This window comes from Sturnus vulgaris, chromosome 5 (assembly GCF_052056855.1).
Source record: "Sturnus vulgaris isolate bStuVul1 chromosome 5, bStuVul1.hap1, whole genome shotgun sequence".
Taxonomy (NCBI): Eukaryota; Metazoa; Chordata; class Aves; order Passeriformes; family Sturnidae; genus Sturnus; species Sturnus vulgaris.
This window is the reverse complement of record NC_142247.1, coordinates 61,627,792-61,639,931: the sequence shown is the minus strand read 5'-3', so window position 1 is coordinate 61,639,931 and position 12,140 is coordinate 61,627,792. Positions and strand designations below refer to the sequence as shown.

The 12,140-nt window shown below is 36.9% G+C and overlaps 1 protein-coding gene across 11 annotated transcripts in view; it reads right to left on the bottom strand.

The window, feature by feature from the left end:
• SRPK2 (SRSF protein kinase 2) overlaps positions 1-12,140 on the bottom strand; it is a 129,483-nt gene that overhangs the window by 31,675 nt on the left and 85,668 nt on the right. For all 11 annotated transcript variants that reach the window (XM_088165833.1, XM_088165830.1, XM_088165839.1 and 8 more), the window contains 4 exons: positions 11,035-11,186; positions 5,157-5,265; positions 4,512-4,599; positions 4,178-4,265 (listed from right to left, as the gene is read on the bottom strand). In XM_088165833.1, coding sequence (XP_088021959.1) covers positions 4,178-4,265; positions 4,512-4,599; positions 5,157-5,265; positions 11,035-11,186 — 437 coding nt within the window. The remainder of the gene's footprint in view (positions 1-4,177; positions 4,266-4,511; positions 4,600-5,156; positions 5,266-11,034; positions 11,187-12,140) is intronic.

Genomic DNA, 12,140 nt, shown 5'->3' with positions numbered 1-12,140 from the left:
TGACCTTAATGTTCCTAGAAACCAGAAAGTATGTTAAAATCTTAACTACAGGATACTATAATCTTGCAAAGAATAATGTAAAACAAATAACCGAAAATCAATTTATGGATGCTGCAGGAAAATCTCAATGAATTAGACTATGTCACAGACCATTTCTATAGATGCTCACTTCTACACTGTTAGAAATCTTACCTAACTTCCCTAAGTTTAATTAACTAGAGTCTTGGCAGTGATCTCAAGTCATTCTTGTGTCAAAATGAGACTTACCTTGTCTGTCAGTTTATCACACACATTATTCTCAAGTACCTACTTACATACATAAACACAACTCAAATTTTATATATCTGCACCCTCTATACATATTAAAGTTACACTGACAGTAAAAGGTCTCAAGACTGGTCAAAGCACACAATGAAGAACTGTAATACAACTGTTGCCAATTGTTCATCTCATTTCACATTCCTGAATTCCTGAGAGGAGACACTGCATAGTCATTTCCCATTCACATCAACTGGGTGTACTCAGAACTCTGCTCCATTCAGAAGAGGAAACAGTCTTGGTTACTTTACCCCACAGTGAACACAAGTCAGAGCACACAGCCATCATGAAGGATGAGCAGAACCCATGAGCTCTGCAGGGCTTATTCACTGAGCCCACACAGTCAAGCTGCAAAGCTACAGCAACACAGATTGCAAAAAGGCAGGACACTGCAACATTCAGAAATGAAATATAGGACACCCGCCCACAGTCCTTCAGACCACTGCTGCTGCAGACTCTCCAATGCACATTCCTGACATTCCTTGCACTTACAGAAATGTTAAGCCTTGCCAGTAACCAGAAGAGAAAGGGATGTAGGGAAGTAAACAGCTGAGAGGCAAGGGGAGAGCACGAAGACGAAAGATGTAAGAGGAATGGCAGAGACAGGCATAAAGAGGGAAGGTCACCAGAAAGCAACGTCTATCTGAAGAGATTACAACATTTTGCTGGGAGGACTTGGATAAACTCAAGGGACACTCTATACTGCAGAGACAGCTGGAATGGAGAGCAGATACAGAGCAGGCTCAGGGTTGGTATTAAAACTGTGACTGTTGTCTGATTTACTATCCTGATCCGAAAAACATTAACTTTAAGCCAGACTGTCCAGAACAAAGAGTTTGGGAAAAGCTCTGCATTAACTATTAGAAAACCAGCCTTGCAAGTCCCAGAATCCTCCTATAGCACCAGTGAGGTGACTGGTAAGAAGGTTCAAAAAGTCCTGCAGCAAAAAAACTCTGAAGCCAACCTAGCAGACATGCTTCTTGTGAAATGCTCTTCAAAGCAGCACAGGGGATGCCTTACAGGAGGAAACTAGGCACAGCAGCAAAACTGAGAGTAAATGCAACATGATTCAGCTGACAGGTTTAAGTACTGAGAGCTGTTCTTTCTTGACTCAAATCCTACCTGTACCTATTGACAAATACACACTACTCAAGCATTTAGAAATATGACAAAGACTAAAGGCTAGTTAAGCTCTAGTACCAGCACAGAAGACTTTAGGATGCATCTCAGTTGCTTTTGGATTGGCAGCATTTAGGCACTATGACATTTAATTAATACTCTATATTCTTTGAAGATGCATTTATTGCAATCATCATAATGTCTGATTGTGTGGGAATGTTTCCTTCTTTATTTTTTCCATTTGTCTCTTAACACACTTGTTCCATTTTGTGATTATCTGAATCTTTCACTAAAAAAATGCTACACCGAAATGAACATTTATTATGGCTCTAATACAGTTCACTGCAAACAAACATAATTTACACTTACTGATAACACCAAAGTGCCCAAGTCGTAATCGCAATCTTTGCAAAATATACAAGTAGCTAAAAAATTACCAGCCTACTGCAGCATAAGACATTATAAAAATTCCTCTGTATGTAAACACCTACTCCAGCTTCTAGGAGAAAGAAGACAGTTTGCAGTCACAAAGAGCAGGCCAATGGCTCTGCACATTCCCAGGTCTGTTCTACATGGTTCTTGACAATTTTCCCTGTTTGGAAGCTCCATGACATTTTGTGGTATTAGCCATCCAAATGATTCACCCACCTCTCTTCTGTCTTGTTTTAGCTTTTAAATGCATTCCATAACCAATAATCAAGCCCCTATGAAGCATATGTTGTTTTATTTTATAGTCAAACAACAGATATTTAGTGACTTGCCCAAAGGAAGCTGGAAACAGCAGAGCATGGAAAAAACCTCAAACTACTCTATTTCTCTCAACCTGTGCAAGTCAGTGATACCAATTCAGCACCAATGTGGCATTTTAAAAAGTAAACAGCACCAAAACATTAAAATCAATTACCTGCTCCATGCTGAGAGAAGCTACACCAAAGATTATTTTCCCTAGAACTTAAAAAGGAGCTGATGAAACAATCAATGCAACCAACCTCTGCTCAGATAACTCCGGATGCACAAGCTGTTCTCAGGAAAACTCAAGGCATAAGATACTTGGTATCATATTTTGCTGGCAGTCAGGACTTTGACAGACTTCCAGATGCAATTAAAATCTGAGTCCAGTATCAGCCCATCCTGTATAATGGTACTTTTCTGGACGATGTACTTTTCAGGAAAGCAGGAACATTTGCCTTCTACATAAAAATTTCTCTACAGCCAGCTTTCAATATGAAGGTAAAACTGAAATAGAATAAATTAACATCACCTGTCCAGTTTTAATCTGCCAATACAAAGCTACCTGACCCTTTATTTTTCACTAGCACATGGTCTCTTTTGGCTTCCTCAGTGTAATTGCTATATTGCAAAAAATATAAGTTTGGATATGCTTTCAAAGTATTATCACTAACAAAATTTACTCTTCAGACCTGGAAACAGCCCTCACCTTTAATGCAGCTGTATATACATGTGAATCTCGGCAAGAATTTAAGAACATTACTGGGATATTGCTCTGATAAACAGGTAAGTTATTTCTATGTATAGCTATGAATGTACTACTGTACTCATTTCATATTAGTGTTTTACAATAAAGCAGTAAGTCAAAACTTTTGGTTTTTAAGAATCATTGTTCTTCAACTGTACTACTGTCAGATGAAAACAAATAAAAATGGATCAAAGGAAAAGGAAATTAGACACCAGTGTGTAACTAAGAACACTTGACCCCCCAGTCATTCTCAACACATACCCATAACTAATAACTGTAACTAATGTCAAGAGGCAGATGAACAGGACGAAAACTGCTTGCACACTCCTGGCTGGAAGGATGCTTTCTAGCGAGCATTCAGATTCACTGACAGCCACCTTCTACATTCCTCTCCTAGAAGATGGGAGCTGGTGAAAGCTACCTTAATCTGATCTGCTGAAGGCTGGAGGCACATCACCAAAATCAATGTGTAATTAGGCTCTCTAGAGCAGGAGCTGTCTCTCTGGCAATATGAGCCATGAACAATGAGGTCTGTACTGGGCTCCAAAGCGCAACGGGTGCACACACAAGTCCAGCTGTAACAGTAAATGAAAGCACAGTAATATAATAAGCTGCTGAAATACCTAATATAATTAGCAAGAAGAACTCAGTTTAGCTTGACTCTAAAATCAAATATAATCACAGACCCGAAATTTACCCCGAGAATGAGTCATTTATATTTTACTTTATCTCTCTCTTTTTCCACCCACCCCTCTTTTGTTTTTTTAAAGGAAGCTTTCAAAGACAAAGCTTTACAACCTTTGCCAAAAACATGGCTAACACCTGGCCAAAAGATGATTACATGAACAAGAGAAGCATCACCATGACCCCACACTTCTCACAAGAAAACAGAAACCATCTTTTTCATTACACTGCCAATTTCTCTGTACCAGTCTAGGAAAAAATATTTCTTGTAAGCTTTAGTTATTACAAATGTTTTCAGTAAACTCTATCTTTAAGGTCTTGAAGGTTTATCTCTAGTTCTACCAGATAATAACAGGATACATAAGACTTCTTTTTTATTTGCATTGTGTTTAGAAAAGCTAAGTTACTTTCACTCCAGAGAGCGTCTTACACACTGCACTCCTCTTTGCATCTACATACATTTTGGTGTTTCTACTTCATACATTTAAAGTAAGATTAACTAGAAAAAGTCCAGAACTAAATGCTTACTTATTACAGTAGAACAATTTTAATGAGAATGCCATTTTCTCAAAAGGATACGAATTCCATTCATTCCAGAAATCTTGAAGTCATCAATTAGCTGCACAACCATATCCTTGTTGGGATCATTAGGGTCACTTTCACGAACCTAAACCAAGAATGCAAACACTGACATTTTAGGAAAAAATTCACTTAAAAATACTAATTAGTTAGATTTCCATACAAAATGCAGTATTTTGGAGCTTCTGAAAACATGTTAACTCATAATAAGCCAGATGTTCAGAAGACAATACATAAAAAAAGAGGAGCTTAAAATCAATTCTCCCTGTTTTTTTTAATTCACTATTACTGTTACTATTGTTATTCAACGCTGTACTGCAACAGTGATACTTACACATTTGAGCAACTTGATTTCATCCAAGGCTGTCTCTGTATAATGCTGGGCACTTTTCACAACTTTCATTGCAACAAACCTTTTTCCCCTTGAAAAGAAGAGAAATGTTTTCAACATATATACTGAGCTAAGATAAATATACTTTGAAGGTTGGGAATTTTTAAATAGAATATTTCATATTCTAATGCATCTGCACAGAAAATGCTGAAATTACACTTGACAAGAATTTTTAACAATACTCTGCTAACAGTAACTAACTGAGTATTTAGTCTCCTTCATGCTACTATCTCTAAAACAGGAATCTGCCTACACATTTTATCATTTAATGAAGGTAATTATATTTCTTCATTAAAGATATAAAATAAATTAAAATATAAGCTTATTCTTGTATGCTCGAGACAACATGCAATTCAATTAGCAAAGCTAATTTGTCAAAGAAAAGAGAATTACATTTATTTCTGAGAGCTTTCATAAACTACACTATTAATCAAGAGCAAAACAAGATTGTAGGCATCTTACTGCACAAAATTATAGTAAGCATTTACATAACTTTACCATGCACATAAAACAAAAGTTACTGCAAACAAAACAAAGTAACATATTAAGAAAAAAGTGTAAGTATATGGAAATAAATAGTTTTCTTACTGCATATCCCAGCATAGCCACACTGTAGAGAAGTGTCCCCATCCTAACTTTCTAATAACATGATACCGGCCATTGAAAAGATCACCAATTTTCACTGGATGATAGCCTCCTTTGATGAAAAAATGAGTAGAAAAAAAAAGATTTAGAAAATAAACAGTAATTCCCAGGTTTTCAAGTAATTCTCTTGTAGTATAAATTTTCCACTTCAAATTGTCCTGTACTATAAATAGGAAACACAAAGAAAACTTTAATGGTAAAAATGCTGCCTTGCTTGGCCTGGAGGGAAAAAAACATGTCCTGTAACTACTGTAGAGTTTATTCATCCTTCTCTCTTATGGCTTTTATTTATGGTAATATTACCATCTGTTCTTTATTTCCTCGGGCTTATCTTCCACTTCATAGAAAGTACAGAAAAGATCTACATTATTTCTTTATCATATTTGAAGCCTCTCCAGTCAACATACTTTGGATGATTGCAGAATCTCAACAGAGATTGATTTAATTCCCATTTGCTTTCGAGTAATAAAAGCAGCAATAAAATACTTCCTGAGAAAATGTTAAGAACAATGCAGACTTCACTGATGCTCTTCTACTTGGCTCCTGATCCACAGCAGCACTGCATTTTTCTGACATCTGCGGGTTTTACAGTGAGGAGGAAGAAGGGAAAGCAGGCAGCTCTTTGAGAGAAGAGAAAGCAGGCTTTGTCTGAACTGCTTTTTCATTGCTAAAGTCTGCAGTCCAAATTTAAACCACTACACAGGTTCTCCACGCTCCCATGAGGCAGAAAGGCCAACAGGACAGAGCAAGCTAGAGCTCAGGTTTCTAGGAGGTGTAATAAAGTCTTTTATTTCCTTTGTATTTTGGGAGACATTCTTACTCCTAGCTAAACAAAGGGAAGACAATGAACACACAAGATTTTGATTCGGATCTTAGCACACCAACAGTGGTATCCATAATTTTGCCTAAATTGCAAACAAATAATAAAGCTGCACCGTGCAATCCTCCAGGACATCACCAGCAGCAGCTTTTGAGGAACCACTTCTTTGTCTCTTTCAGGTTCTTCACAATGTCATGCCCAACTGTCCTTTGGCAGGATCCTCAGTTATTTACCAATCCATTTAGAATCAGGAAAACCTCAGACTACTTTGTCAAAGTTTCTGGATCTGTTTTGAATCCCCTGAAAATCTTGTTAGAACTGGTTAAGACAATAATGTGAATTTATAACTTAATTCCCTGAATTTAAAACAGGCACTTCTCTCTTACCTCCTTTTATCTGTGGGAACAGTGATGTCAAATCTGGATATATTTATATTCTTTTTTTTGCTAATAACATCTTCTGCCTTAACACAAGTTCAAGAGCTCCTTTATGAACTCTCATATGCTGCCAGAGCAGATTAAATTTAACACAAGTGTGCTACAGAATTATACCAGTTACATACTCAGGAGAAGGATAAAGCTTAAATGACTATTTGTGTTAGATCCTGGTGTGTCTAATAAACTCAGTTTTGATATATGTGTGCTAAGGTGTAACTGCAGGCTCAGCAAACAGCAGACACAGCTTCACTCAAAAGCTGACCCTTCCTTTGGGGAAGACCTCTCCAGCCCTTCCATCACTGGGAAGGAAATGTTCATGAAAGCTGCCAGGACAACTCACTCAGCAAAGTAAAATGATATTTTCATTTCCACTGCTGAGTCATGCCAAGCTCAGTAAGGATACCCACACTACCAAGAAGGAACTTGTTTCCAAATAAAAAATCAGATCACTTTTGAAAGACCTGACCAGATTTACTCTCCAGCAGAGAAGGGGGGACATGGACTTACTGAGAGTAAGGGTTGACTATTATTACACTGTCCATCTGCAAACAGAAACAGCATCAGCCACATATGAAGCCTGAGTCTGTTACAGCTTCATTATTATAGAAATTTTGCTGAATCAACGCAAATGCATTAATCAATACTGATACAAAAATCAAAAAACTGAATTTGATTTTGTCTATTTAAGCATCTTTCTAGTAACAGCTGATGGAGACATTTAACAATCTGGGTAAATATAATCATTATTTAAGACAGCTATTGACTGGTTTAAAACAAACAAACAAAAATATAGTTACTTGGTAATTTTTTTCCCCCACAAAATTCTATGCAGGCTGATGAAGTAATAGATGCAAGAGGAAAGTTAAGAGAACGTATAGGAATTCTATCTTTCCATTAATGAAAAGGTTTGCACGTGTAAAGTGAATCAAATCTGATGACCTGCAAAATTTATATGAGACTTCCACATAATACACAATCACAGATAAAAATATATTCCTATGAATAGTTTAGGCAAACAAGAGCCTTTTAAATCTGACTCTACAAATAGCTTTTGGCATATTTTTGCTTCAAAAGGTCAAAAATTATCAAAAACTTGTGATAGCTTATTCCCATCACAGACAGAAAAGAAAAACAGCACACAGAGGAAATCTGACAAAGACACGAAAGTTAATAGACTTGGGCTTGATAAGTTATTTTAATAAACTCTATGTGTTGGAAGCATAACAACACTATATATGTGAAACTCATGTTGCTTTGATCCCTATACCACTGTCATAACTAATTATAGCAATACACCACCATATGTGACAGATGCCAACAGTGGTAGCATATATAGCATGCAAGTATATATATTTCACAAGATACTTTCCACTGTCCCAAGTCACAACAGGAGCTGCTTTGAAAATAATCTGTTACCATTCCTGTACGTGGTACTCTCTGATTATTCATATCAGCAACATATGCATTTACAGATTGTGGACAACCAGGTAACAACCCATTTAGTTATGTGTATTTAAAAACTGGTGTCATCCTATGATGAATGCAACCATTTAAGTTCTCCATGATACCAAAACTATTTCTAAGTATTAGCAACAAAAAAGCATCTATGCAAAATTAACAATTTGATAAAAATTATGTGCTTTTGGAAAAACAATACTGTCATTTGAAAATATACTCTAAGTGGCACTGCTGATAACATAACAAAAAAACCCACCCTGTTGTACTATTCACTGCAGCACACACAGAATAAAAAAGTGTCTCTCACAGCTAACTGGCTACATGCATGCAAGAAGGAGGGTCAGAAAAATGAGGTCATTATTCCTGAATGTCTCCTGAATGTATTGGTAATTGTAGCTGGCTCTGCTATGTTTGTATAGGGAATTATTCCCTTTGTGAACTGGATGAATGGGAGACATCTCCAGGGGGCAGAGAAGATGATCAGAGAAGCAAAAAATTCCAATTACATCCATGACACAACAGACTCTTGAAAAAAAAATTCACCAAGTGTTTCAAGGCTTTTCAGAGAAGAAAAACTAGCTTTACAAAGTATCCCTCAAAAAATCATGCAGTTGGACGTTTGATATTTCCATTCCTTAAACAAATAAATATTTGAAAAGCATCTTATGCAAATTCAGTGACACAAATAGAAGTAATGTCACAGATTTAAACAGGCCCTGGAGGAAGTCCCCAGGGAATGGAAGTTAAGTCTGCTTTTCACAGATGGCTGCTAGTCAGTCTCTTTCACATCAGGTGCTAATACAAACTGATCCAATTTCCTCATTAAAAAACACTACTATGACTATTTACTAATCACCATGTAACGTGATCAAGATGCAACCCTAGCACACAGTAACACAGCCTTAAAAATAAAATTAGTAACAAAAATACTCAACAAGAAGTACAGCTAACAGGTCATATGTTGAATTAATGAAAAAATAATTATATACCCATCACCAAAATTTCCCTACTATAAAATTTCACACCGGGGTTGAGAAGAAGTATGTTCTGGGTCTCAGTCAAAAATCCTGGAAGACTGCCACTTTGAAGACAAAATTAGGAATAAAAGAGGCACTCCAGTAATAAACGACAATTTCCAAATCTTTATCTTCCACTCTGTAAATACAGATTAGGCTACCCAAAACAGAAAAAAAAAATATTCAAATGAATAAAATATCTCTCAAAAAAATGGAAAATGTATCTAAAAATGTATCTATGCCATTCTGGAGTTCTTTACCAAAGAAGTTACTCATTCCCTATACAGAATATAAAATATAAAAACAAATCTCAATGTGGTCATTGAATTCAGATCTTTATGGTGACCTTCCCTTCAGTTTCAAACCTGCAGACTGAAAGAAGGAAATGCACTGCTCAGTCTTACAGAAAATTAGGGGCAGAAAATAAGAAAATCCTCTACTGAAGCAACAAAAGCACTGCTCTCCCTAGAAACAAGTAAAGATCATGACATCCAAATGAACCAAAGCTTGAACCATCCTTAATGTCCTTTTAAAAATTCAAAGACTCAGGATCAGAAGAATTCAGAAGAACCTTTATGCACACAGAAGTTCCCTTTAATTTTTCAGGAAGTCTGCAAGTATTCTTAGTGTAACATGTAGTTTATTTCAAAAGTATACAGATCTCACTACTGACCTGCTCTCATCAAACAGGTAACTCCTAAACAGGCTCTTAACTTAGACTTTAGACTATTTTTTTGTTTTGTGATCTAGCTGCTGCAGATGGTGACATTTTGCAAGGGATACTGGAAAACAGACAACAACGTATTGTTTGAAATTAAATGCAGCCCTTACTTCAGGAAATAATAAAGTCAGAGCTTTGAAATGCCTTATCTCAAGGAAATACAGATCTTTACGAGTACACAAATGTTTAAACAAACCCTTATTCACTGATGGAACGTGTTAAAGACACATAAGAGTTATCTTATGGAACAAATGTGTTTTAACACAAATAATAAAAAATCGAACCAAAATACTTGAGCATGGTTTAGCAACATATTTTTCTTTCCCCTGCTGCAGACGTTGACATCTAGTTTGAGTTTACTGTTTTGCTTTCACTACTGGCACTTGTAAGCCACTTATACATTTTAAATATATTAATTAAACTTCTTACACCAAAATGAAATAGTAACTTTCCATTGTTAAATATGTAAATATGAAACACTTTTCTAGGCTGGGAAGGGGGATTCTTAAAATAGAACATTTCCAGGCTTATACAGAAGCTCCTGATTAAGAAGACATTATCATACTTGACACAGGAAGTGTTTCTTGGTATGACGAATACAGAATACCAGATATCATAATCAGTTGTATCATAACCCAGAGTTGCAGAACTATTATTTATCATTTTTCATGTAAGTACAATGTAATTTTGCATTCTACCCTAATGGGAACAGACTTGCAACTTTAGCAGTGACATTAAAATAAACTTAAGCTGACATTGTTGTAGCACAGTCATGCCTTTATGCATTTAACAATATTTAAAACCTGAATATAACCAGTACAAAAAATAAGGAAACTGAGTTAAAATGAAGATGTAGAGAGCCTCAGACAATGCTGAGAGCTGTGAAAGACACCATGTGCAAACAAAACACATAACATCTTAGGGTAGTGCAAGTGAGAGAAGAAAGGAAAAAAAAAGGATACAGTGTAAAAAATAACTTTAGGTAATGCTCTTAAGGGCACCAAGGCATTTTAGAATGTTCTGGAGTACAAGAGGAGTTGTTTGTCTTGGTTTGGGTGTTTTTGTTTCTCTTACAACTCACAAGAATCTAGGGAAGTTTATTCTCTATTCTTATAACTGGGACATCAGGAAGAACAGAGAGATGCTGTACTTGTACATTTATTGAAAAATGTATAAACAAGCTATGGCTAAGTGAAAAATTAATGCTGAAGACAATTATGCATCAGGATCTGAAATGAAGAGCGGTTCCTAATTCCTGTATAAGTAAGTTCCATAATTAACGATCAACTCTTTAAAAATCCCTCAGGAACCAGAACCAAGAGTGGCATGGCAGTGTTCACCCTGAGCAGCACAGGTGAGCCGCACTCACCTTTGCAGTAATCCGCGGGATCCTCCTGCTCCTCATCGTCCGAGCCCAAAATCTCCTCCTCGGGCTCCGGCGGGGCGGGCTCCGGCAGGGGCGGAGGCGGGGGCGGGGGTGGAGGCGGCGGTGCAGAGGGAGCTTTCTGCTGAGGCTCTGGCCTGAAATGGGACACACAGCACACTCGGTCAAGAGCCTCCTCACCGGGAGAACCCAGCCCTTCAGGGCCATGAAAAACCCGTGAAGCGTCTCACGTCCTCACTGTCACCTTTCACATCCCCTTGGGGCACTTGGGGAGAGGAACCTGGCCAAACCAAGAGCAGGTCTCAACTAAGGAGCCTGCAAAAGACACCAAGTATATACACTTACATATATATATATATATATAACCAGATAGAGACGAGCTTCTGGAATTCCTGACGAGCCAATGAGACGTTAGAACTATCTTCCTGACCACAAATGAGATGAAATATTTTACAAAGAACATCAAATTATTCAAAGGCTCCTGCCCGCTAGCTGAGGTAGGAAAGATCTCATTAATACACAGCAAGAAACAATCTTCTAGAGACACTGAGCCAAATCTTAATGCACTTCTCTCCTCTGTAGCTGCTGCCAACACTAAGGAAAGTTGTGTCAGTATAAAGAATACTGAAAACATCTTTTAGAAAGTAAGAGAAAAAAGTCTCATCTTCCTAGGTAGTCCATGATGCTCATCCCAGGGCATATCACATCCTTTAAACGCACTGATTTTTAAAAAACCAAAATCACTGAAGTCAGACACTACCAGGCAGCTCCAATTCTTCAGAAAAAACAACCAAAGTGAAATATATTTTATATCCTGTGCCAAAGAAAGCAGTACTTGGTACAACTACGATTACTCACATTTCAAAACTGAGTATAAGTCCAGGGTTATTGATAGTGATATTGATGCTTTGACCTCTTTGTCATTTAATTAAGAAAGCCTCCCCCAAACAGGTTGATGCTGTTATTTTTTTGTATTTATACCTCTTACAAATAAAAGTATATGCTTTCCAAATACATGTGCAAAGTAACTGAAAGCATTTGTGCCATCAAAAGCTGCTGTAACTTACATTTACATCTACTTCAAGTTAACC